The sequence below is a fragment of the Molossus molossus genome, unplaced genomic scaffold, assembly GCF_014108415.1.
Source record: "Molossus molossus isolate mMolMol1 unplaced genomic scaffold, mMolMol1.p scaffold_m16_p_14, whole genome shotgun sequence".
Lineage (NCBI taxonomy): Eukaryota > Metazoa > Chordata > Mammalia > Chiroptera > Molossidae > Molossus > Molossus molossus.
The window spans coordinates 19,931,479-19,958,281 of record NW_023425349.1 but is presented as its reverse complement, the minus strand read 5'-3'; the positions used below and the strand labels follow the sequence as shown (position 1 = coordinate 19,958,281).

The 26,803-nt window shown below is 44.7% G+C and overlaps 1 protein-coding gene and 1 pseudogene across 1 annotated transcript; one reads left to right on the top strand and one right to left on the bottom strand.

The window, feature by feature from the left end:
• Positions 1–14,045: 14,045 nt before the first annotated feature.
• Positions 14,046–25,075, top strand: LOC118630035 (annotated as a pseudogene).
• LOC118630286 (allergen Fel d 4-like) lies at positions 16,102–19,813 on the bottom strand. Its single transcript, XM_036262119.1, has 5 exons — positions 19,746–19,813; positions 18,931–19,004; positions 16,814–16,924; positions 16,382–16,483; positions 16,102–16,205 (listed from the first exon to the last, which is right to left on the bottom strand). Exons 1-5 carry the CDS (start codon positions 19,811–19,813, stop codon positions 16,102–16,104), a joined length of 459 nt encoding a protein of 152 aa, XP_036118012.1.
• Positions 25,076–26,803: the final 1,728 nt, after the last annotated feature.

The following is a 26,803-nucleotide window of genomic DNA, read 5'->3' as shown; positions in this document are numbered from 1 at the left end:
ATATTAAGTTTTGTCTCAAAAACCACACAGTGTAATTCAGGGAGGGAAGGAGGGGCGGCGATGCACTTGCTGTCACCCTGACCCGGGGTGTGCTTGCCCGCACTGTCATGTCATCGGTCAGCTTCGCTTTACGAAGCACAAAGAGCCGATCTTGGCGAGATGTGGCCCGTACCGGTCATCTTCGAAGCACAAAGAGCCGATCTTGGCGAGATGTGGCCCGTACCGGTCATCTTCGTAATGAGCTCGGTCAAGTTAGGCGCGTAATCACTTTCTGACTTCAGGGGGTGAAAGCGTTAGGTGAGCAGAGCCCCGGGAAAAGGCGTACCAGAGGGAGAACAGAAGCAGGCCAGGCCGGGCCCCCCTTGTACACATTATCAAATTCGCAGACCCGCAGAGGGCCGAGGGGAAAATACAGCTGCTTCCCCTTCCAGAAACCGTTAATGTTTTGAATATTTAGGTTGAGTTATTACACATCTGGGCTAGAGTGTATTCCATGTCACTTCCCTTTAATGAGGAAGGAGAACAGGGCTGTCTTCTCCTCCAACCAGCTTTGGGACTTCTCTGTTTCACGGATTTTGACTTCAATCTGGCTCTGCCTAGCATCTTCCAGATGTGTCTTGATGGTTCTGTTCACTGATGGCATCTGTCCTATTTACCTTTGGTTCCATTGAGTTATTCTTACTTGTATTCATTTGGCATTGAATAATATTTTAAGAGGAAGGAGAAGTAATGCTTATGTCCCCCCACCATCTTGGAATAAAAGCCATATTATATCTTGAAGTGTCCAGCTCTTGTGGACTAATGATAGCTTATAGCTTATTTGGATAAACCTGTATTTGTGATTATAACACTTAACTCCTGAATCCAGAAATTAAATGACAAACATGAAATTAGTGGGGTCTATTACACTGATACTTAGTGAATGGAAAATCGTGTTCTTTTAGCTAATCACTTAAAAAAATATGCTACAGCGAATTGGTAGTTATGAAATAGCCCCGGGATGGAAAGTACAGCATATTGCTATTGTAATAACTCTGGATGGTGCCAGGTGGGTACTAGAATTGTCAGGGGGAGCACTTCATAAATTACATAATTGTCTAACCAGTATGCTGTACACCTGAAACTAATATAAAATAATACTGAATAACTAGTTGAAAAATAAAACAAAATAATTTTAAATATGCAATAAAAATATATATTCTGTTGATTATGGGGCAACAATTCTTGTCATGACTTTATTTTTAAAAAAATTTTTTTCTTTATTGATTTTAGAGAGAGAGGAAGGGAGAGGGAGAGAGAGAGAGAGACATTGATTGGCCGCCTCCTGCATGCTCCCCACTGGGGATTTGGCCCAGAACCTGGGCATGTGTCCGGGTCAGGAATCAAACTGGCGACCTCCTGGTGCATGGGTCGATGCTCAACCACTGAGCCACACTGGCTGGGCTTGTCATGACTTTCTATAAACATTGTTAGGTGGCCGCATAAAAGTATCTAGAATTGCAGATATCTTTCATGCTGGATTTTTTTCTAATAATAAACAAATGTAAATGCCATTTCTAAGGTAGAAATATTTTAAATAAAAGAATATTATTTTCTAAGTATAAAATAGTAAAAATAAATGTAAAAATACAGACAAATTCTGAAGAAAGAATAAAAATATAATCCAACAGGAAGACATAACCACTGTTAACATTCTAGCACTTTGAAACTGAAAACTTTTTTTCCCATTTACTGTAGCAAGAGCATTTTCCCATATCATGAAACCACTACTCTCTTCAGATGTTAACGCAACCATCCTGTTCTCAAGTCAGCCTTCCTTGAACTTCCTGTCTTGGTCGATTAGATGTTCTCATAGCATCATGTACCTCTCATTTGCAGGTCTTTCCACTATTGTAATTTCATGGTATTTGTATGAATTTTAATCATTGCCTGAGAGGTCTGTGAGTGCAGAGATCATGTTTGTTTGTTTGTTTGTTTGTTTGTTTGTTTTTATCCTCACCTGAATCCTCAGCATGGACCACAGAGTCTGATATGTAGCAGGTGTTCAATAAATGCTTCTTGAACGAATGCATGAACAGCTGACTGAGCTCTTTAAGTGGGAATTGTACTTCTTCACTGGAGATGTTTCAAGCTGAGGATATGCAAACCCAAAACTTGTTTTAGAATCTGAGTCTATAATCTCAGGACCCTTATAATAAAGGTTTACTTAACTAAGAAAATAGTAGTGAGTTTTCTGAGTTGCTGTAGTGAATCTCTGAGCCATTGCCACATCGCATAGTTGAAAAATGCCTGAGCGCCACCTAGTGAGCAGAGGAAATGCTACTTTTCCCCATTCATCGTTCATTCATTCTATTAAGTGCACGGCTCAACCCCAGGGGCCACCATTCACAGACTGAGTCAGTGGTGCCTTCTACAGTTGTGCAACATGGCATCCCTGGCCTTCAAGTGTGGTTATTGGGGGAGGATTTTAGACAGAGGGAAAAGAGCCAGTGGAAAGGAATTGGTTGAAGAATCAGGGTGGAGAGGGCCGAGATGAATCAAGATCCTACAGTAGCGAGGAGGGGCTGGCCTCTTTTTGGACTGGAGAAGGTCACAGGGAAGTAGGTAAGATGGGCAGATGAAGATGAGATATTATGTGGGAAGAAGCACCCTAGAGGAGAACATCTTGTTTTCTAGACAGTTTGAGCTTTTAAAGTACTTAAAGATAGCCCTGGCCAGTTTGGCTCAGCGGTTAGAGCGTCGGCCTGCGGTCCTGAGAGACCCAGGTTCGGTTCCCGCTAGGGGCGCGTACCTTGGTTGCAGTTTGTCCCCGGCCCTGGTCGGTCGTGCGGGTGGCAGCCACTCGATGTGTTCCTTTCACATTGATGTTTCTCTCTCTCTCTCTGTTCCTCTCTCTCCCTCCCACTCTATCTGAGCAAAGAATGGAAAAATGTCCTCGAGTGAGGATTAAAAAAATAAATAAATAAATAAAGTACTTAAAGATAAATACCTTTCCATTGAATATGTCTTGGGAAAATATTGCATGACAAGTTTTCTCATCCCCACCAGGGGAAGTGTGCAAATGGAAGCTGACTTTAAATTTCTGGGATGGAAGTAGAAATCCTTGCAGAGAGACTATGGATATCTACAGCAAAATTTTGCAACACCTGAGGCTATCTGATCAAAAATTGTATCACCCTGTTGGGGATCTAACAGTTAAAAGGGCAGCCCTGGTCGGTTTGGCTCAGCAGTTGATGCGACGGCCTACAGACCAGAGTCTCAAGTTCAATTCTGGTCAAGGGCATGTACCTCGGTTGTGGTTCGATCCCCGGCCCTGGTCAGGGTCATGTGGGAGGCAACCAGTCAATGTCTTTCTCACATCCATGTTTCTCTCTCTCTCTCTCCCTCCTTCTCACTCTATCTGAAAATCAATGGAAAAATATCCTTGGGTGAGGATTAAAGAAAAAAAAAAAAAAAGACAGTGACCCCAGGTCTGGATAATGTAGCCAATATTTCTTTGGTGATTTCTGAGGCTAGACTTGCCTTCTGGGAGAAAGTCAGATACCAGCCCATAAAGAAGGCAGAAGGACTTAGGAATATGAAGTTCTTTTTGAGCTCTGCTGGGCCTCATTCTCAGACTATTAGAAAGTACTCTCTGTTCGCTGATGATGATTCTATGGCAACTGCCCCACAGCTACTCACTCTTGAAAACAGTGTGGGAGGAAATAGCAGCCCTGAAATGATTATGGAAAGTAACCTGCTGATGGGATGGTTCTGACCCTGAGGTCAAAGGTGCCAAAGAAGGCAGAAGAAGACTTTCCTGGGCCTCCAAAGAGGGAGGACAGGAGGAAGCCTCCACGTTCCGTCTACAGGCTTTGTCCTTCTCTGGGTCATAAACAACATGGTCTCTTGCTGAGAGGAGACCTCGTTTTGTCCGAGGACAGCAGTTTAGGGAGTGTGCTGTGTCCCTGAGGTTTCTCGGAGTGGTCCTTCCTGACTGTGAAGCTTTTGCCAACTACGGGTGGGGGGTCTCTCCTGTGGCCAGCTGCCCCTTGGTGACCCCACTGGAGGAGCTCTGGAGAAAGACACACAGGCAATTGTTCAGGCCGCACTCAAACCCTGTCTATGTTCTGCAAAGAGCTTGATGACGTTGCTATTATTCCCACTCTCCAGGCAGAAATGCACTTAATGTTTAGTCTTTGAAGTAGTGTGGTAATTGAATATGTATAAGGCGTGACCAGGAAAGTCCAAGTGTACTTGGGAAGAAAAGTCACAGGATTAAAACATCTAATTTTGTCATACAAAACATGTGCACATAAACCTTATCATGCTGCATTTGAGAAAACTCTACCCTTCGGTAACTGGCATGGCTTCGTTCGCTGGTATATACAAATCCTTCATTCTTTCCTTCACTCAATGAACACTTATTGGACATCTGCTTGTACAAGGCACTTGGCATGTGGGGGAGACCGTCTACAAAACTGCCCTTACTTTTTTTTTTTTACTCCCCCGAGGATATTTTCCCATTTATCTTCAGAAAGAGTATGCCTCCTGCACGACCCCAAACAGGGCCGGGGACCAAACCACAACCAAGGCATGTGCCCTTGACCAGAATCGAACCTGCAACTCTTTGGTCTGCGGGCCGACGCTCTAACCACTGAGCAAAACCAGCCAGGAGAAGACCACCCTCACTTTTGACAGCAATGACAAGTTAGGGGTGTTCTCAGGATGACCCTCAGGTTTGACAATTCACTCAAAGAACTCACACTGGAAGCTGTTAAACTTTCATTGATGCTTCTTACAGCAAAAAAATACAGATTAAAATCCGCCAAGAGGAGAGCAGCACAGGGCAGAGTCAGGCAGTTCCAAGGACAGAGCCTGCGCCGGCCCTCTCCCAGCGGACGCCTGGACCGCTCTCCTCTCCTGGCAAAACTGTGACGACTGCACAGAGAACTGCCACCAGGGAAGCTCACCCGAGCCTCGCGGCGAGTTTTTGTTGGAGCTGCACCGTGCAGACACTGACGTCCCGTGGTTGACAACCTGCGGGGCTGACCTGTAGTCTCCAGCCCTCTCAGGCTGAGCTGATCCTGCATGGCCCAAAGCCCCCATCACAAATCACACTGTTGGACCCCCGGTGTGGCCCAAGACCTGTAGGTAAACGAAGGCATTCTTATCAGGTAGGATATTTCAAAAGCCTAGAGATACCGCCCCATAACTGAAGACAAAGGCCAGAATTCTCAGAAGTGTGTGCAGATAATATTGGTCAGGATTAGAAAGATTTTTTCCCAAGAGGATGGCCTTCCAGAGGAGATACTGAGATGCATTACAGGAAGATACTAGATGGGGGGGGGGGGGAGTTGCAGATCAGAAGAAGCCAGTCAAAGGAGCACTGCCTACAGCATGTGTGTGTGTGTTGGGGGGGGGGGGGTAGTCAGAGGAACCTCTCAAGGGAACACACACGAGAAAGGGTCAGCTTTAAACACCTGCCGAAGCATAGAGCACAAGCCATCTTATGGTAGTATCAGCCAGTTTTCCCTCCCTGTTCCTTCTCCCTCTCTGCACTCTAATCTCTTTTTAAAATTTTTTTTCTTTATTGATTTTTAGAAAGAGAGAAAGGGAGAGGGAGAGAGATAGAAACATCAATGAGAGAGAACGTTGATTGGCTGCCTCCTGCATGCCCCCCACAGGGGATTGGGCGCACAACTTGGGCATGTGCCCTGACCGAGAATTGAACCGGCAGCCTCCCGGTGCGTGGGTTGATGCTCAACCACTGAGCCACACCGCCAGGCTGCACTTTAATCTCTTATTGGCCAGAAGCTGCCCTGAGGAATCGAGGAGTGAAGAAGTGGGGAAAAGAGGAAAAGACACTTCCCTGAAGTCTGCAGTGGCCTTCGTCCTAGGAAAAGGAAGAAGGCCTATCTTTGCAATGAGCATCAAAATGTTGATTAATAAATTAAAGAGGACATTCTAATTTCAGAATAAAGAGTATATTTGTGACTAAAGTAACCCCTGGCATACAAAGGTGTGTTTTATAAAATGATCCACTATTGGTGAGGACCCTCTGTACAGGCAGAAGAGGGAGAGAGATTTCGTTCTGGTTCTCGTCCTCCTTGCATAATGTTTTGGTCTTGTCTTCCTTGGCCTGCAGCCCTTCTGACCCTCACATGCCGTTGAGATCCTGGACCAGAGGACTCAGCCTGATCAATCAGGAGCATCACACACTTGTCTGGTTTCAGCTTGAACAATGTCCCATGAGAATCCACTTTATTTGTGGGAGTATGTACTTAAAGTAGAAAACACGTGTTTATTAACCTTTAAGCAACCCCCCTCATACAAAGCCATATAAAAATTTTTCTGCATTTCAATTGATTGTGGCATTGTCTACCTAGTTAAAATGGCATATAATTTAGCATCTCACAATGTGTTGTATTATACACCATGAATTCCGTTACATGTAAGTGCTTATTTTCTAATCAAATATTTGAAAAAGACAATTTCTCTATTCATACTTTAACAGGCCAATTAGTATAAAGGGTTTCTTATTAAAAACATGGTCTGAGTATCAACAGCAAAGTCACTCAAGTTCAGTATTTCTATGCAACAGTTCTTTCTCTTTCTCTTTAGTCATACTTAACCAAAAACTTTAAGGATCCTGCCATTTGGTAAATAAAGGGCAGGGACATATGAATGACTGCCTAGCACTACAGTGTAACAAACAGTCCTCCTACAGCAAGTACTGTACAATCTGCACTACCCAACCTGTTTCTGCCAGCCTGTTTATTTGATCTCTTTGAGAAAAACACTAAATGACTCACCTTTCTTTCATAAATAATGGCAAGTTGAGGAAATCTCAGAACAGACAGGCATTCCAAATCAACAAGGCTAAATGATTTTTTGTTTTATAAAATACAAAGTTGGCCCAGGTTGGCTGTGGTCCATTGTATGAAACATATTTGCATATTGCAATTGATTTGAATCACAAGCTACACTGGCCTTTCTTTTAAAAAAAAGTTTTTGCTACATGTAATGCCAAAAGGTGGTCTGACGCTTGAGTCGTGACATCATTATAATATTGCGTACAAGTGAAATGAAGCAAATCCCCATGTGTAAACACTTGATTGGAAAACTATGTTAGCAATCTGATTAAGTTGTAGAATCATATAATAAATAGTTTCTGCAGAGATATCTAAAGGGGACAGAAAGCCCTGGACAGTTTTGCTCAGTGGTTAGAGTGTCGCCCCTGGACCAAAGAGTCGCAGGTTTGATTCCAGCCAAGGGCATGTAGCTCAGTTGTGGTTCATCCCCAGCCCTGGTTGAGTAGTGAGGGAGGCAACCAGTCAACATGGCTCTATCACATCTATGTTTCTCTCTGTCTCTCTCTCCTTCCTTTTCACTCTAATGATTTAAAAATGTTTATAAAAATAAATAAATAAAGGGGACAGAAAATCCAAGTATAGACCTCAATATTATAAAGGGGAATATTCTGATGATCGGGTTTTAAGCAACTCTTCTTGCCACAGTCTCCCCTAAGGTCTTGGTGAGCTCATGACTGGTTCCCCCGTTATTGAAAGTCTGACCATCCTTTCTTACCTGGCCTGTTGCCTCAAGTTGCCATAGGTCTCCCTACTCCAGATTCTCCCCCACAGTGCTCAGAAGTTCTGATCACATTACGCCTTTGCCTACACTCTTCTTGGCTCCCTGTTTTCTGCAGGAGAGGACCCCCCAAGTCCCATAGCATCCAGACCTTTTGTGGTTTAGCCTCTATTCCTCTTCTTACCCTCATTCCTGCCACCTTGCCCGTAGTCCCTGTTCACTCTCCAGGCTCCGACAGAAAAGCAACTTGTCTAACCTCACATTCAGATCAAAGTTTTGTGGGGCCTGAAGCTTGTAAAATTGTGGGGACCTTCTTAACAAAATTCAAAATGACCCCAACAAAAGTAGACACCAAAATGACTACATAATAAGAATGAGAAAATAGCCCAACCGGTGTGGCTCAGTGGTTGAGCATTGACCCGTGCACGAAGAGGTCACTGGTTTGATTCCTGGTCAGGGCACATGCCCAGGTTGTGGGCACAATCCACAGTGGAGGGCATGCAGGAGGCGGCCAATGTTCTCTCTCATCGATGTTTCTATCTCTTTCTCCTTCTCCCTTCCTTTCTCTCTCTAAATCAATAAAGAAAAAACAATTTTAAGAAAAAATGAGCAAATAAATCAGCAGATTACAAATTTCACAAAGCTAAACTATACTTCAAACATCACAAAATTTAGAGAAATAAAATATTTTTTCCTCTTTCAGGATCTTTGCACACTCTGATCACCTTTTGATGTGATAATAATTTTTTAAAGGATAGTTTAGAAACATTTCTTTCAACTTCACAACTCATTGATAATAATATCTCATAACTTCCTGAGATTTTGTCAAATGTGGGCACCAAAGAATGCAACCCTTAGCCATAGTGAACTTATTAGAAATTTCAAGTACCAGATCTGTGATCAATTGTACCTTAGGAACAATCCTCCCAGTTTTTCTATATCACTGATTTCTGTCCCCCATGATATTGACTTAAAAAACATTTTTAATGTCAATTACAGTTGGCATACACTATGATACTGACTTTTTTAAGAGACTAGGCTACTTTTGTTTTTTAAATGTCCTGTCTCTGGATTTATCTGTGTTCTCAGTGCTTAACCTGTTTCTATATCCCTTGAATTTCCTGTATACTGGGGACTAGGGATAAAGGTCTGATTAATTTCAAGTGAAACATTTTTGGCAAGAATTTGTCATAGGTGATGCAGTGCACTGTGTATTGCCTCACACAAGGAGACATCATTTTGGACGGACCTGTTATTGGTGATGCTTTAGTGAAGAGGGTGACCACCAGATGTCGCTATTGTAAAGTATGTTTTTCATTCTGCAATTATAAGGTTACCTGTGGGACCATTTGAAAAATATTCTCATTGACAAATATTCTGGTTTAGGGTGTTAAGCACCCCCATATGTCTTTGTCATCTTGATGTAATTCATCTTTAAGTGACTCAAACATGTAGAAATGAAAAGGCACAGCATTATGGCCCAGTCGGTGTGGCTCAGTGGTTGAGCATCGACCCATGGACCAAAAGGTCTCCAGTTCAATTCCCAGTCAGGGCACATACCAGGTAGTGGTCTTGATCCCCAGTGTGTGTGTGGGGGGGGGGTGCAGGAGGCAGCCAATCTCTCTAAAGATCAATAAAAATATATTTTAAAACAATAATAACAGCCCTGGCTGGTTTGGCTCAGCAGCTAGAGCGTCGGCCTGCGGTCCAGAGAGACCTGGATTTGGTTCCCACTAAGGGCAGGTACCTTGGCTGCAGTTTGTCCCCAGCCCTGGTTGGGTCATGCGGGTGGCAACCACTCGATGTGTCCCTTTCACATCAATGTTTCTGTCTGTCTCTCTCTCTCTCCCTCCCACTCTATCTGAACAAAAAATGGAAAAATGTCCTTGGGTGAGGATAAAAAAATAAATAAATAAATAAATAAATAAATAAATAAAAGCCAGTAAGTAAAGTGTGTGTGCATGAGATTTTCTTTATGGAATGAGGCATGTCACAACAAAAAAAAAAACATCATAAATCAAGCAATGGTTTTAGTTAGAAGAAAGTGATTAAATTTTTAGAGAATTAAAATATAGTCATAACAATGGAAAAGCCTGGCCTGTCTCAGGCGCGCTGTGCTAACGTGCCTTTCTGGCCCATTATTCCAGGTGTTCCTTTTGCCTCCCTCCCTCCTGGGTTGGCACCTCCCCGAGTGATCCACTGGGGAGCTGAGCCCCTCTTGCCTCCCCCTCCCCTGCAGGTGCTCACTCTCTCTGGTTTGCTAACTCAGCCCTTGCAGAGCAGCTTGCCGACTCCCAAATTTGTGTCCACCCTCCTCTGCTATTACTTCCTCTGTCATTCTTTTTTGTCTGTGATGGATTCAGCTGCCACCTCCCTCTCCTCCCACCCAAACTTTAAAACTTATTTTAGTGGGGTTTCAGGAGGGAGCACAGGCAATCATATGCCTAATATACCATGTTTACTGGGAGTCCTAGCAGTAATTTCCTTTTTTTAAAAATTTAATTGATTTTAGAGAGAGAAACATTGATGTGAGAGCACAACATCAATCTGCTGCCTCCTGCACAGATCGAGCCGGAAACCTAGGCATGTGCCCTGACCGGGAATTGAACCACCAAACTTCCAGTGTCCAGGATGATGCCCCACCAGCTGAGCCACACCAGCCAGGGCCCTAAGCAGTCGTTTCTTAAATATAAGCAGCCTTACAGCCCACATAGGTAATTGTGCTATTTTCTTAACATGTTCTCCAAATATTTTAGATATAGAAGTTTTGCCTTGAAACACTAAGGACATTGCTAGAACCTTAGATTAAAACAAAAGTTAAATCCATCTAGAGAGTGGCCTGAGAAGGTTGAAGTATTTTGAAGATGGAGAAAATGTTTCTACCGCAGGAATATCAATGAGTCATCTGGATATAGAACTCTGTGAGTAAGTGTGTGCTTTGTTCTGTTTGTACCTGTCCTTCCTGATAACAACATGGTTCTCTTAGCTCTGTGCTTCGATTCTACACATTTGAACATGTATCATGTTCTTGGTGTTCAATATGACTTCCTACTGCATGTGGTATACTGGACTTCCACACACACACAAAATAGCATTTTTTTCCTTCCTCCAGAAGCCCACTTTAATGTATATCAGTGTGTATAAATGTGAAATAGTTAATATCTTTCTAAAACAGTTCCTTGTTCATCACCTTAGATGGTACAAGTTATATGACAGCAAGTGCAATAAAGAAACAGATTTTGGCCAGGCCAGTGTGGCTCAGTGGTTGAGCATCAACCCATGCACCAGAGGGCACCAGTTCAATTCCTGGTCAGGGTACATGCCCAGGTTGTGGGCCAGATCCCCAGTGGGGGGCATGCAGGAGGCAGCTGCTATGTTCTCTCTCATCGATGTTTCTCTCTCTCTCCATCTTCCTTCCTCTCTCTTTAAAATCAATAAAGAAAAAAAAAAATTTTGTTTTTGTTTTAAAGAAACAGATTTTTTTTGAGAGCAGGACAATAACCCCAGAATTCAAGACTGCTGAACATCTCATTTAATAAGGGGAAAACAGGAAGAACATGTGATCAGCTCAGTCAGTCTACGGAACTGAGAAAGCACAGTGAAAACAGGAAATCTAAGGCGAGAAAGCAGAGAAACAGGAGACAGATACTTCTTCCTCTTTCCAATCGGCTGTCAGCATGGATTAGAAAGCATAGCTGAGCTCAGCTGGTGTAGCTCAGTGGACTGAGCGTCACCCCATGGACTGAGCCTAGTTCAATTCCTGGTCGGAGCACATGCCCAGGTTGTGGGCTCGGTCCCCAGTAGGGGGTGCACAGGAGTCAGCCGATTGATGTTTCTCTCTCTCTCCCTTCCTCGCTCTCTAAAAAAAAAAATCAATAAAATTATATAGTTTTTTAAAAAGCACAGCTGAGTGTCTTTAGAGTGACTTAATGAAAGGCAAAAAGATTGAAGAGACATAAAACAAATCAGGTGGGGCAATGTTATCAGACAAAGAGGAAATTTAAAAAGGTTGAACTTGTTAAAGCAATAATAGGACAAATAAGGGTTTTATATAATTACTTGCTGCATACATAGGAAATAGTAGTAAAACTTGGCCTACATTTAGCCTAACCATCCTCTGAGCTCCTCTGATCACCGGGGCCAGGCTGCGAGGCCCCAACCACCCTCCGCAGAGCATTACTGGGGAAGCCCTGGCAGGCACCGGTGCGAGCTGCAGTCCCGGGGACTCTGCACTGCAGGCACGTGATGACACCCACTCCTGCCATCCTGACACTGATATCTTCCAACTTGGCTGCACTTTGAATCACCTGGGGAGCTTTTCGAAATCCCGGTGCACTCGCTTCTCACTGGGCCAAGTGGTCACAGGCTGTCCTGTGCGGGTCAGGGAACCACTGACGAAGCCAACACACACGGAGGGCCCGTGTCCGGAGCTGGGCACCGATTCAGGTGCTGGCCTTTGCAGTGACCAAAATCAGCTCCGTGACTTCATGGCACTTACCTTCCAGCCCGTGGGACCAGGCTGTGAACAGCTCAGTCTGAGAGGCCGGTCGAGGAAGGTGGGGGAAGAGCACTGCTCATGCTTGGGGTTCAGAGGAGGCCTCTGTGTCAGGTGACTCACAGGGCCCAGAATGTCCCGAGAGGGGGCCATGCAGACTGTGGGGGTGGAGTGTTTCCCACGAAGGGCCCAGAGAAGGGAGTGCTCCCGGGTGTCTGAGGAACACGGTGTGCATGACGATTCGGGTTCAGCAGAAACCTGGGGACCCAAGGCCGTGCTGGGAGCCCCGGCAGCCGGGCCATGGCCGTCAGTGCGCGGCCTTCCTCCGGGCCAGGCTCTCCTCAGCAAGCAGGCTCTCCCGTCCTCTGTCTTTCCTCACCAAGGCTCAGCCAGCCCTCGGCTCTCATCCTAGGAACCAAACAGACCCATCCTAACTGTTTAGTAAGCCACAGAACGATGTTTCAGAGACGCTAACTTTTAAGAACAACTGCTGGCATCTTGATGGGCCTGCTTCCAGGAGCAGAGTTTCAACTCCAGTCTGTCGCTGGACCAGAGACTCAGATGGCAGAGTCTCCTAAGTTGGTCGGAGATCTGGAGTCTTCAGTATTGCTCTTGAAACCGCAGGTGTCCTGGTTTGACATTTACTCTGGAAGTTTATTTGCCATTTATCTGCACTCCCGCCATTCAGCGCTATGTCATTCAAGGGGAGCAATAAGAGGGCAACTTAGAAACATCTCCTTAATCCCACAGTTACATCATTTAATGCCCATTCCATTGAAGGCGCTCTGAGGGGTTCGATTTGACAAACTTGTGTATTTGGGGGACAATGTAGCACCAATAACGATAGCAAATGGCAGTCAGAGGAGAGGCCATGGTACAGAGAAGGGGCCAGCAAACTTTTCCCTAAAGGGTCAGATAGGAAACATGTTAGGTCTTGCAGGTCAAAGGGCAATATCAAAGGTATTATGTAGGTACTAACAGAATAACAGAGAAACACAGTTCCACAATTTTTCATGAAATGCAAAACAGAATATTTAATATACTTTTTAAAAAAAAATACAGATTTAGTAGTGAGAAGAATGGATTCTTTTCTAGAATAAAAGTTGTGGAAATTTTCTTAATAGGGGTTGAAAATAGTGTTCCCAGTATCACATCGATTGCAAACGTCTCGGCTCTTGAGCTATACAGAAATAGGCCGTGGGAAGTTTTGGCCTGTGGGCCACAGTTCCACACCACTGCTGGTATAGAAAACATGGTTTCAATATTTCTGTGCCTTAGGAGGTTCTGGCTAAAGTTACAATAATAGAAAAAAAGAAAAGAAAAACAGAGAGAGAAGTAAGTTTTGGAAGAGATACATTGACATTATTTGTTTTTGTTTTTTTAATGAATTTTTATTTATTTTTTTGTTACAGATATTTTACCTTTTTACCCCATTGGCACCCCCCACCCCACCCCACCCCCACCCTGTCCCCGGCTTAGTTGTCCATGTCCATTGGTCATGCATACATGTATATAAGTTCTGTGGTTTATCTCTTCCCACCCCCCCACCCCCATCCCCTCTTCTGAGGGATGACATTGACATTATTTGTAATAACATGACAATATAAAACAACAGAAACTACAAAGTAGTGGAACTAATTTTATTATAACTATTAAAAAATTTCATCAAGGTTGCTAGAGACATCAACTTGCAAAAATCAATAGCATTTCTCTATACCAGCAAAAACTCATGATAGTAACTAATGGTTAAAATAACAAACACCCCGGCCCTGGTTGGGTTGTGCGGGAGGCAGCCACTTGATGTGTCCCTTTCACGTCGATGTTTTCTCTCTCTCTCTCTCTCTCTCTCTCTCTCTCTCTCTCTCTCTTTCTCTCTCTCTCTCTCTCTTCCTCTCTCTCCCTCCCACTCTGTCTGACCAAAAAGTGGAGAAGTGTCCTCAGGTGAGGATAAAAAAAAAAAAACAGCCTTTACACGAAGATGGATCCCAAAGGGTAGGAGGAAGCTCCTGTCCCTTCCACAGCCTTAGCCAGAGGAAAGGCTTTGAAGGCAAAGAAAGCAGTGCTGAAAGGCATCCACAGCCACACAGAAAAAAAACAAGACTCGTACATCACCCACCTTTGATGGCTGGAGACCCTGGGGCTCCAAAGGCAGCCTAAATATCCTTGGAAGAGCGCTCCCAGGAGAAACAAGCTTGACCACTGTGCCATCAAGTTCCCCCTCACTACTGAGTCAGCCATGAAGCACATACAAGACAATAGGACACTTGTGTTCATTGTGGATGTCAAGGCCCACAAGCACCACATCAACCAGGCTGTGAAGAAGCTATATGACATTGACATGACCAAGGTCAACACCCTCATCAGTACCCCCTTCAGAAATAAATTCTAGGATGGGGCAAATTGTGGGGCAAGTCTCATAGTTTGCTTTATGGGGTCACTAAAAATAGGCCAAAAAAGGGCAAGCAACCCTCATTCGCAGGGACAGAGAATGATGCAGGGGAGGGAGAATCCTGAAACTCACAGAAGATTCTGAGATGCTAGAGGACCATTATGGGTACAGGGCCGGGGGGGGGGGGTCCCCTCATCCTTTACGGTCAGACCCATGTCTCTCACATACACAAAGACAATCACGTGATGCAAGACTACTCATTTATTGACCAGGTACAGGAAGTCTTCTTCATGGTAAGTTCTCCTGGGTATGGCAACAACAGTGGGGAATTTGGAGAAAACCTCTGAGTCTTGGTAAGTTGATGAGTCTGTCTAGACAATTAGAGAAGAGCCTTAAGAATCAGAGATAATGCCTTCATAGATGATAGTGGTGAAAATGAGGTCACAGATCTTGTCACAGGATGACACAGGGACCATGGAATGAAGATCCTGGAGCTCAGGTGAGGAAGCAGTCACTTAACACTAAAATAAGCACAGAGAGAGAACACAAACTCATTAAGCACTTTCTGAATGGAATTGAAGTCAAAGAGAATTTTTATCACAGGGAAAAATATGACAAAATAAATATCAACCTGCACTATAACCTATGTTACATGCCACAATAGGGGGCCTAGCCTAAGTGGCTCAATTAGTTGAACATCATCCCATGCATCAAAAGTTGATGGTTTGATTCCAGGTCAGGGCACACACCTGCATTTCAGGTTTGATCCCCAGTGGGGGAGCATGGAAGGCTACTATTTCTCACATTGATCTCTCTCTCTCTCTCTCTCTCTCTCTCTCTCTCTCTCTCTCTCAGAATGTCCTAGGGTGAGGACTAAAAATACAGGGGAAAAGAGGGCATTGACTCAATGGCTGTTTTGTTTTGTGTTTTTTTTTTTTTTCTATTGCTTAACCTTTCCTCAGCCAAGTCTATGAAAAAGAGAGAGGAATCAATGAGGAGCCCTTGGCTGGTTTCTGCCATTTTCAGCATTAAATGTTTTGGGAAATTTTCAATGAATTAAAGACAAATGGCAAAACAACACAAGAAAAACATAGCTACTTTTTATTAAAGGCTGACTTTATACAAGCCATCGATGCTAAGACTTTCCCATGTTATCTGAATAAAGCCCCCCAATAAAGGTGAGGTGGGAAACAGGAGGACATTCAGAGCCTATTTTCCAGGTGAAAGACACCGGAAGGTCAGACAGCTGTTTCCAGATCAGAAGTGAAGGATGTGCAGAGATGAAGGGAAGACCGTATTACCCGAAATTGGAGGGTGACACCACACATTTTGGCCTTGGCAGACGGACAAAACACAGAAATGTACTTGAGTTTCATACTCACACCCTAGTACTCCTTTCCTAGTTCAAAGTTTAAGTCTTAATGATTTTTAGGACATTATCAGTTACCAAGGCCTCTTCACCAGCAGGATATCCACACAGTATCTCCGTAAGGTACACATCATTGTTTTCCTTTTAATAGGTAATTTGCTCTGAAGCTCATGGAAGGACTGGGTCCTGAAACAAGACCCCCAACTCCAGATTCCAAGCTCACCCCACAAGCTTCCTTATCAAATTATTGTTATTGCAATATTTGGACACAACCCCCTAATGGTGTTGGAAGGCAGTGATCCCTGGCACCCCCTCTCTGTCAGACATCACCCACCTGGAGTCCTGGGCCACATGGCTCCCTCGGGCCTGGAGACAGCGATCTGCAGAGGCAGAACAGAGCACAGTCAAACTCCATCCCGTTTATTTCCCAGAGAGCAACCAGATGATTCCCCAGGTTAGGACGAGGGGAGTGATTGGAGGTGTTACCTTCTCTTGGCTCCCTCCATTCAGTAACATGGGGATTTAGGCAGAGAAGACCAGAGATAGATAAACTTACCAGTTTTGGTCAGGTCCAGTATGTTTTCCTCAGGAATTCCATAATATTGGCAAAGTTCACTAAACTCGTCCTTGAGTTTTTGACCCACATCTGGTTTTCGGGCTGTGGGAAGAGTGACAGTAACTGCTGTGTCTTGTGTCATGGTCATGGGCTCCTGGGGGCGGGGGAGGGGCAGATGGATGGCACTGGATGGCACTGATTGGTGCTTAGGTAGATGTTAGGGATGGGCTATAACCTGTCCTGAATTTGACATCTTTAGGATATCCTTATGTCATGATGAGAAATTTCATCACCTTCCCATCACAGAGCCTGAGGTTTTACCCCAGGTGAGCACCTCTCTTCAGAGGAGGAGTGATATCCCAGGATAAGGTTGGGAGGATCAGCTTGTCTCCAGCCCACTCCAAGGTTAATATCCACATGAAAATACTCTACCGTAGAGCTCCAGCAGTTGAGTTTCTATCTCATTGTCGAAATTCAAGACATAAAATATAAGATAGTCACTATATTCTGCTTCAATTATGTGAAATGTAGTTAATCCATCATCTGTGGAGGAAAAAAGAACACAGCTCAGAACTTCTTTAGTCCATGGAAGCAAGTGAAACTCTTTTCGTCTTCTCGTTCCCAGAGAAAACCCAAGTGCATGTCCTGGAGAGATAAAGAGTGATGATACCTAATGTCTTCCATTTGCACCTCCCTAGGCTTCATCTGGCGACTTCTAAGGATAGAATGAACAAACATTGATTGCTAGTGGTAGAAAATTTAGCCACGGCTGAAACTTACCTTTTATTATCCACCCTGAGGCTCATCTCTACCCACTTTGTGTCTCTATCCCGTCTATAAGCCCACTGGCATTACATGCACAGCACTCCATCTGAGCAATGTGCTGTGGTAGTGGCCACCAAACATCAGCAGAGTGAGCAGGGAATCAGAAATTATCCAAAAAATTTACTTTTTTGTGTGCCCATTTTCTTTTGCTGCAGGTGGTACATATGACCAAACTGCCATCTTATTCTGATGGTATTATGTGCCAGGTATTGGCTTTTATACACAAGGCTCTCCCAAATTGAGGATATTGGCTATTAGAGGACCTCATTTATATTACCTAAAGAAACATTGATCACGAGTTGATCAAGATCCTAAGGATATTGGGATTTAATAAATTTTTTTAAACTTTATTGTTGAAAGTATTACAGATGTCCCCCCTTTTTTCTCCCACTGACCCCCTCCTCCTTGCTCCCACCCCCCTCCTACCTTCTCCACATTATTGTCTGTGTCCTTTGGTTATGCATATATGCATAGAAGTTCTTTGGTTCTTCTCTTCCAGCCTCCCCTCCCCACTTCCCTTTGAGGTTCCCCAGTATAACAATCAATTTGTACTTCTTAATCCCTTCATCTTTTTCACCCATCCCTCCAGCCCCCCTCCCATCTGGTAACCAACAAAAGGTTTTCTGTATACATGAGTCTGTTTCTGTTCTGCTTATTCATTTTGTTTGTAGATTCAATTGTTGACAGGTATGTATTTATTGCCATTTTATTGTTAATATGTTTGATCTTCTTCTTCAAGAAGACCCTTCAAGATTTCATATAATACTGGTTTGGTGGTGATGAACTCCTTTAGCTTTTTCTTGTCTGGAAAACTCTTTATATGGCCATTGATTCTAAATGATAGCTTTGCAGGATAGAGTAATCTTGGTTGTAGGTCCTTACTTTTCATCACTTTGAATATTTCTTGCCACTCCCTTCTGGACTGCAAAGTTTCTTTTGAGGAATTGGCTAATAGTCTTGTGGGAGCTCCCTTGTAAGTAAGTAACTGCTTTTCTCATTCTCTCTTTGGACCTACAATCAAGATTACTCTACCCAGGAAAGCTATCATACCAGCCTCATGGGGGAAGGGCTCACCATAGGAACAACAGCTTCTGTCAGCATGTCTGTCCAGGAGGAAACTGCCCCTTCAGCTTTTCCCCCAATGCCAAACAACTCAAGTCTTCCCGTATGTCTCTGGTGCCTTTTGAGCTGCCTCCCTCATGCTGCAGCCAGAGTGGGTGAGTCTGAGTGAGTCCATGTGCAAGCCCTTTAAGAGGAACTAGTTGCCTGGGACTCAAGAAGCCTCAGCTTCCCTGAGCCTCAATTCCCACTGGTTTTTACAGCCAGAAGTTATGGGGACTTCTCTTCCTGGCACTGGAACCCTGAGCTGGGAGGCCTGGTGTGGGATGGGACCCCTCCCTGAGGACCTTCCCAGCCAAGGTATCCCTCCTGATTTTTATTCACCACACCTGGGTGTGGTACCAGCCCAGCTGCACCTCTGCCTCTCCTACCAGTCAATGTGGCTTCTTCTTTAATTTCATAGTTGCAGGACTTCCATTCAGCTCAATCTCAGGCAGTTCTGAATGATGGTTGTGCTGTAGTTTAGTTGTAATTTTGATGTGATTGTGAAAGGAGGCCCGTGCCGTGTTTACCTACACTACCATCTTGACAGGAAGTCCTCAGGATTTAACAAATTTCTTGAAGTTGAAAGTGAAATTTACAAATGCTTTTTTATGTATACTTACAGTCAACACTATATATATTCTTCTCTTCTGTTTTGTCACAAGTTAAAGAAATTCCAGTGCACTCTCCATTGACCCTGTAAAACAGAATGAACTGATGTCCAAGAGATATTGATGGGGCCTGCTCCCTCACACTCCACCTGATTACCTGTAACATGAGTACCCGATTCTACTTAACTGTTGAACATTTTTGGTACAAATTTGAAAGAGCTTTTATTTACCTTATTTCACTTTATTTGCTACTTTAAGAATGAGTCAACTACTGATATCACTAATACTCTACCACCATTTGGCACTATTACTATTATTACAGCTACTTGTCTAGATAATTAGCTGAGTGCTCATCTGTGCCAGCCTCTCAGATAAGGGGTCTACAAACATTGCTTCACTCAGTCCTCACAAAAAAGAACCATGAGAGAGAACTATTATCATCCTCTTTTACCCAAGGGAAAATTGGGGTGGAAAGAGATAAAATTTCTGTATCACACAATTAGTAAGAGGTAGCTAGGCTGTTGATCCCCAGCCTTATGCCCTTAATCTATGCTATATTGCCACACTACTTATGATTCTGACACAAACTGCCTCTTACCTCCTCTGCTCCCATTTAAATTTATTCCTGTCACCAATTCTTATCTCTGAATCTAGAAAAGCTTCAGGTTCATCATGTCGTAGATCAATGCCTGATTAGTTCCTCTGATTTTGGATACAGGCTCACAATGTGAGTGCACACATGCATGAGTGTGTGTGTTCTGTAGAGCTCCAAGACCATACTCAGGCTTCTAAAGAGTTTTTACACAAGTAAAAAAAGCCATACTTACTTTATATGATATTTAAGTGACAAAGAAGAGTTGTCTAAGACTAGGATGGATTCCACAAACAGTCTCATGCTATCATTTTCTCCTGTTTTTATCCCCAGGTCTGAAGCCAAGAGAATGGAATACCACTCCCCTGAAATCTGAAATAAATCAGTAAACGATTGGGAAGAAAAGAAGAGAGGGGATACCACATGAATGCTTGTTTCCTTGAACTCTGGCCCGTGGGCCAGGACTCATAGAGGTGATGTGAACATGGAATTAGAACTCAGGTCAATTGATCCCATATATAAGGCTCTTTCCACTGTTCCTCAGTGAGAATGGAGGTCCCTAAGTGTTGCCACCTTTCCACATGTTATTATTGCTCTTAGTCCAAGGTCAGAAACCACCCCCTTTGCCTGATATGCCAAGAATCTCTTGCCCACCAGAAGGGCCACCTTGAATCAGAAACCCCCAAACCACCCCCAAAGTCAGAAGTCTCTATGCTCCCTGACTCTACCTTTGGCATTTCAAAGTCGTTTGTCACAACTTCACGGCTTTCTTCGTCTTGGGCACAGACGAGAGTCAGCCCCAGACACAGCAGCAGCAGCTTCATCTTGGAAGGGACGCTACTGACTCAGCTACAGTTGCTTGGAGTGAGTCTTTCCTTGATGATGGCTCCACAACCCAGCTCCTTGGTCTTTATATTCATTCTGGGTCCAGATTTTTGTCCACGGGGCACCAGCTCTTCTCCTCCCACTTCACAAACGTTCTGTGTTCATTGAGGCCTAGATTGTTCCTGTCAATCTCATCTCTTTTGGATCTACTTAGTGACCTGAAATTACTCAAATCAGACACTTAAAAAAAATAATAGTGGATGCCATCAAAGGCTGCCTTTGGAACCAGAGTTAACTGTGAAATCAGAAAGACAATTACATGTGGCAGGAATAGAGTAGAACTGGAAACGGAATGTCTGGACAATCCATGTTCCACCACGGACACGCTGGTGGGAGCAGGTGAGTACTCCATTTTAACTAGCCTCAGAAACAAAAAACTGTCTCCCCAAAGAGGCTAGTACCTATCACAAAGCTTTCAGATAGAGTAGATTAGAATAGGGTTGGATAAAATGATGTCTTTTAAGTATGGTGTCTGTCACTGAGCATATTTTAATTCCTTTTCCTTGTTGTCTGAGTTCAACCACAGTGAATGAACAAATGTTAATCACTATATATACCTCGCTATATACCATAGACCCCTGAGAGAAATAGAGAAGTAGAAGATGTCATCCTTTCTTCAAGCAACTTGCAATGAAAGTGGAGAAATGCTTTATATACTCAACTACAACTTTATACTCCAAGCATATAAAGTAACCCAACAAGTGGGATTAAGTCCAGACAACTATGGGTCAGAAAGGAGGTGATGCTGGGGAGGTGACGTCACATAGAAAGTGCTTAGGAACTCAGACTTTGGAATCATGTGGACCTGGGCTTCATTCCTATCTCTGTCATTTTGAAGCCATGAAGACACATTTAACCTCTTGGAGCCTTAGTGTCCTCCTAATGGGGATAATGGTATCTGTGTACAGATGCTATAGAAATTCAATGGGATGGGGTGTGTGGAACCCTGAGACTAATATCTGGCACAATTAGGCTGCTGGGGTCAGATAATTATTCCTGGGAGGTGAGTCTCGGGGAGGTCCTGAAAGTTAGGCAGGGTGTAGGGATGTGGACAGCATGTGTGGCGGGGGGAGAGGGGGTTTCCTGGTGAGAGGAATGTTGTGATTTAGGGTCCTGTACCCCAGCTGGTGCTCATTTCCACCTTGTGCTAATGGTCCCCTTCTGCACCCCTCAAAAAACAGAAAGAGGCCAATGTCATGGGAGGAGCTGGGCACAAGGCCGTGAACCTAGAATTATGGTATTCTACCTGTGGCCTGCTTTCAAAAGTCACCCCAGTCCCCACGTGATTAATCCTAGTCCATGCTCCACCACTATCCAGTCGCTGGTATTTGAGGTCTATGTAACCTTAGGCACCATGAGTGGGCTATAGGCCGTCCTCCCCAAGAGAGAGGACTGAGCTTGACAAAGGGTGGCCAAGGCTGGGCACTTTGTTTTGTCTAGCTGCGTCTCTCCAAGAATAGATGGCAGCCTGTGAGCAAGCAGGTGTGCAAGGTGACCTGCGCTACGATGCTGAGGGGAGAGACAGCCACTGTTGCTGCCCACCATCTCTATCCCATCCCACCACCCCTCTGAGCTCAGCACCCACGTCAGAGCGCCATATTGCAACTGTCTGCTTCTGGGCACTCCCACTGTGTGTCCCAAGAGAAAACCAGAAACAAAGGCATACACACAGAATATTTCCCCACTTTCTTAGTTTTTGTGGTTGTTATACATCACCAGAGGTTAATTTTTCCATTGATTTTTCGAGAGAGTAGAAGTGGGCAGGAAAGAAACAGATGTGAGTGACACATCAATCGGTTTCTCTTGCACTGCCCGACCAGGGCCCAGGAGCAAACCTGAAACCCACGTACATGCTCTTGACTGGAATGGAACCCACCACCTTTCAGTCCATGGGCCACACTCTAAATGCTGAGCCAAACCCACCAGCGCTCTGTCTTTTAGTTTTTAATATCCAAATCTTCATGAAATATTTGTATCTTTCAATATAAGTTTTTTGACAATTATTTGGGGAAAACTTATGCGAAGCCAGTTAGAGCCCCAGGCTTTAGAAAAGAAGCCTCCCAAAGTGGCCCATATTCTCCTAGTGCCTGTTCAGTCTAGATCACAGGACACCTGGTACTTTCTACAGTAGGAAGACAGGGTTGCGATGTGTGCATGTGGCCACCAGGAGGCGCCAGGCTTCCCGCAGATGTCCTAGGAACATGGTTTTAGGCTCCAGGTAATGTAACTAAGGTCACCTGTGAGGAGGCCTAAGCCGTTGGGTGGAGCTCCTCTGAGTACCCGGGCCAGTCCGTACTCATCACTGCCTACCCCATCTGCAAAGCATTGTCTGGGCAGCTCCGGTGCCTCCGCTCCCTGACATTAACGCCTTTCCTTACATTACATTAATGCAATCCTTACATTAACGCCTTTCAACTTTGGCTGCACTTTGAATCACCTGGGGAGCTTTTAGAAATCCCGGTGCACTCGCTTCTCACTGGGCCAAGCGGTCACAGGCTGTCCTGTGCGGGTCAGGACACCACTGACGAAGCCAACACACACGGAGGGCCCGTGTCCGGAGCTGGGCACCGATTCAGGTGCTGGCCTTTGCAGTGATCAAAATCAGCTCCATGACTTCATGGCACTTACCTTCCAGCCAGTGGGACCAGGCTGTGAACAGCTCAGTCTGAGAGGCCGGTCGAGGAAGGTGGGGGAAGAGCACTGCTCATGCTTGGGGTTCAGAGGAGGCCTCTGTGTCAGGCGACTCACAGGGCCCAGAATGTCCCGAGCGGGGGGCCATGCAGACTTTGGGGGTGGAGTGTTTCCCACGAAGGGCCCAGAGAAGGGAGTGCTCCCGGGTGTCTGAGGAACACGGTGTGCATGACGATTCGGGTTCAACAGAAACCTGGGGACCCAAGGCCGTGCTGGGAGCCCCGGCAGCCGGGCCATGGCCGTCAGTGCGCGGCCTTCCTCCGGGCCAGGCTCTCCTCAGCAAGCAGGCTCTCCCGTCCTCTGTCTTTCCTCACCAAGGGTCAGCCAGCCCTCGGCTCTCATCCTAGGAACCAAACAGACCCATCCTAAATGTTTAGTAAGCCACAGAACGATGTTTCAGACGCTAACTTTTAAGAACAACTGCTGGCATCTTGATGGGCCTGCTTCCAGGAGCAGAGTTTCAACTCCAGTCTGTCGCTGGACCAGAGACTCAGATGGCAGAGTCTCCTAAGCTGGACGGGAGACCTGGAGTCTTCGTTATTGCTCTTGAAACCCCAAATAACCGCAGCTGTCTGGTTTGACATTTGCTCTGGAAGTTTATTTGCATTTATCTGCACTCCCGCCATTCAGCGCTATGTCATTCAAGGGGAGCAATAAGAGGGCAACTTAGAAACATCTCCTTAATCCCACAGTTACATCATTTAATGGCCATTCCATTGAAGGCGCTCTGATGGGTTCGATTTGACAAACTTGTGTATTTGGGGGACAAGGCAGCACCAATAACTATAACCAATGGCAGTCGGGAGAAGCCATGGTACAGAGAAGGGGCCAGCAAACTTCTTCTCTAAAGGGCCAAATAGGAAACAATATAGGTCCTGCAGTCCAAGGGGCAAAATCAAAGATATTATATAAAAATAGAGAAAACACATTTCCATATTTTAAAATAAAATTCAAAATAGAAAATTGAGTATAATTTGTTTTTGAAAATACAGAGCTATTAGTGAGAGGGATGGATTACTTTCTAGAATAAAATTTTTGGAAATTTGCTTCATTGGGGTTGAAAATAGTGTTCCTTATATCACATTGATGCAAATGTCTTAGCTCATGGATAATACAAAAATAGGCAGTGGGATAGATTTGGGCTATGGGCCACACAGTTCCATACCAACTTCTGGAGTATAGAACATGGTGTCAGTATTTAAGTGCCTTGGGAGGTTCTGTCTAAAGTTACAAGGAGGAGAGAAATGAAGGGGGGAAGAGAAGCATCGATATTGAAAAAGACACCTTGACAGTGTTTGCTATAATATGACCATGTACCTAGAAAATCATTAGAATCCACAAATTATTGAAACTAATTTTATTATATTATAAAAATCTTATCATGGCTGCTAGAGACATTATATTACAAAAGTCAATAGCATTACTCTATACTAGCAAACACTCAGGATAATAACTAATGGTTAAGAAAAACAAATAGCTTTTCACAACGATGGAGCCCAAAGAAGGAAGCCCCTTCCCTTTCCTAAGGTGAAGCCAAAGCAAAGGCTTTGAAGGCAAAGAAAGCAGTGCTAGGCATCCACAGCCACAAAGAAAAGAGATATCCACACCCAGCTTCAGTGGCCAAGGACACTGGGGCTCCAAAGGAAGCCTAATACCCTCGGAAGAGCACCCGGGGAGAAACAAGCTTGACCACTGTGCCATCATCAAGTTCCCCCTCACTACTGAGTCAGCCATGAAGCCGAGAGAAGACAACAGCACACCTGTGTTCCTTGTGGGCGGCAAGGCCCGCACGCACCACATCAAACAGGCTGTGAAGAAGCTCTAGGACATTGACAGGACCAAGCTCAACACCCTCATCAGGCCTGGTGGAGAGAAGCAGCATATGTTTGACTGTCTCCCAACTATGATGCTTCGGGTGTTGCCAACAAAATTGGGGTCATCTGGACTGAGCCCAACTGGCCAATTCTAAATAAAAATTGTACACTATAAGACACACAAACAAACTGGTGACAATGTATAGGAGTTAGCAACCAAGAATACACAAGGAGACTACCAAGGACAGGATTTTAAAACTCTAAGAAATGACATAGGAGATGATCTGAATGCATTGGCAGACACGGGGCTCCTTGGGGTTTAGTCCAGTGAGCCACCTGTCAGCCTTCTGACCTCCAAAACTGTAGTATAATAAACAGGGCTGTTGGAAGCCACTGAGTGTGTGGTGATTTGTTCCAACATAAAGAGGAAACTAATACAGGACCCGTTTCTCCTGCCTGCTGGATGCCAAGAACAGAGCTTCCCCACTGTGTTTCTGATACGCAGGCAGAGCTGACTCTGGAAGGAAGCGCGGCACGCAAGTTCTACCGAGTCATCCCAGTTCACCCTGCCTGCTTTGGGGATATTCTCCGTGGCGCTCTTTGCAACAGGCTCATTTCCCTTTCTTTAACCAACTCAACGTGTTTTCTGACCCTACGGATGTGTTGATGAACAGTAGGTGTTAGCAGAGTGCTATGGACTAGTGAAAAAACAACTTAGCTTTAATTTAAATGTCATGATGGAAAATCCCCACTGGGCCTTGGCTATAAGCTTGGCCCTCGAGTCCCTGAGCAAAGTGACCCAGAAGCAGTAGCATAGCTCCCGCTGATGGCTGATTCCTCCATAACTTTCATTTGATCCCTGGTTTTATTAGACACTCTGGAAAATTAAAATATAGGCTTGAATTGGGAATGTCTTTCTATGTGTCTTTTAGTTGAAACGATCACTGATCTGGGTTGATGTGAACAAGACGATGGGATACGTGGTGCCAGCTGTCATGACCCATAGAAACACCTGTTTAACAACCACTCGTGGATGAGGATGCCTTTATGGGAGTCCGGAAGGACGACTGAGAGGTTCCAGCACCAGGTGAAGCAAAATAATCCAAGACATTGATGTACTGAAGAAGGTAAGAAGTTCCCTTTACCTGTTGCACCCCTCTCCCAAGGTGGCACAGCGTTGGCATCACTGGGAGCTTGTGAGAATCAGAATCTCAGGCCCCACTATACCCGCTAAGTCGGAGGTAGCAGTTTACATGGTTTTAATCATCTGATGTAAGAAAAGGATTAAAAGTGCAGAGAATACTTTAACGTTTTTTCTTCAAAGCCCATAAGCTCCCCCAAAATACAGTAAAGCCATTTGGACTCCTTGGTGCCTCCTGACCTTACCAAGTACAGATTGCTAAAGATCGCTATTGCCCACACTTCCTGGCTTCTCACTTAACATGGTCCCAGTGATAACAGCCCTGGTTGAAGGAGGTTTTCCGGAGCAGGAAAGGTCTCCAACTGTGTCATAGAAGGGATGACAGGGATGCTGGGGCCTGGAGGAGTGTCCTAAATCATGGAGACCAGTGTCAGCCCCAGTAGCATCGGTCTCTCAGTACCCTCTTGAGAAATAAAATTTTGGTTACAGAAAAATGTGGGGAAACTCTCATAGTTTGCTTTATGGGGTCACTGAGATATAGGACAATCTAAGGACAAGCAGGTCCAGCCGGTGTGACTCAGTGGTTGAGCATCGACACATGCACCAAGCGGTCGCTGGTTCGATTCCCAGTCAGGACACATGCCCGGGTTGTGGGCCTAATCACCAGTGGGGAGCAGGCAGGAGGTGGCCAATCAATATTCTCTCTCATCTATGTTTCTATCTCTCTCTCCCTCTACTTCCTCTCTCTCTAAAATCAATAAA

Bases quoted from the DNA above. Each gene is read 5' to 3' on its own strand.
- LOC118630286 (XM_036262119.1), bottom strand. From the start codon at position 19,813: ATGAGACTGTTTGTGGAATCCATCCTAGTCTTAGACAACTCTTCTTTG. The intron at 16,925-18,930 runs GTAAGTATACAT...TTTCCTCCACAG, and splicing joins GAATATATATAGTGTTGACT to ATGATGGATTAACTACATTT. The intron at 16,484-16,813 runs GTAGAGTATTTT...CTCTTCCCACAG, and splicing joins TCAACTGCTGGAGCTCTACG to CCCGAAAACCAGATGTGGGT.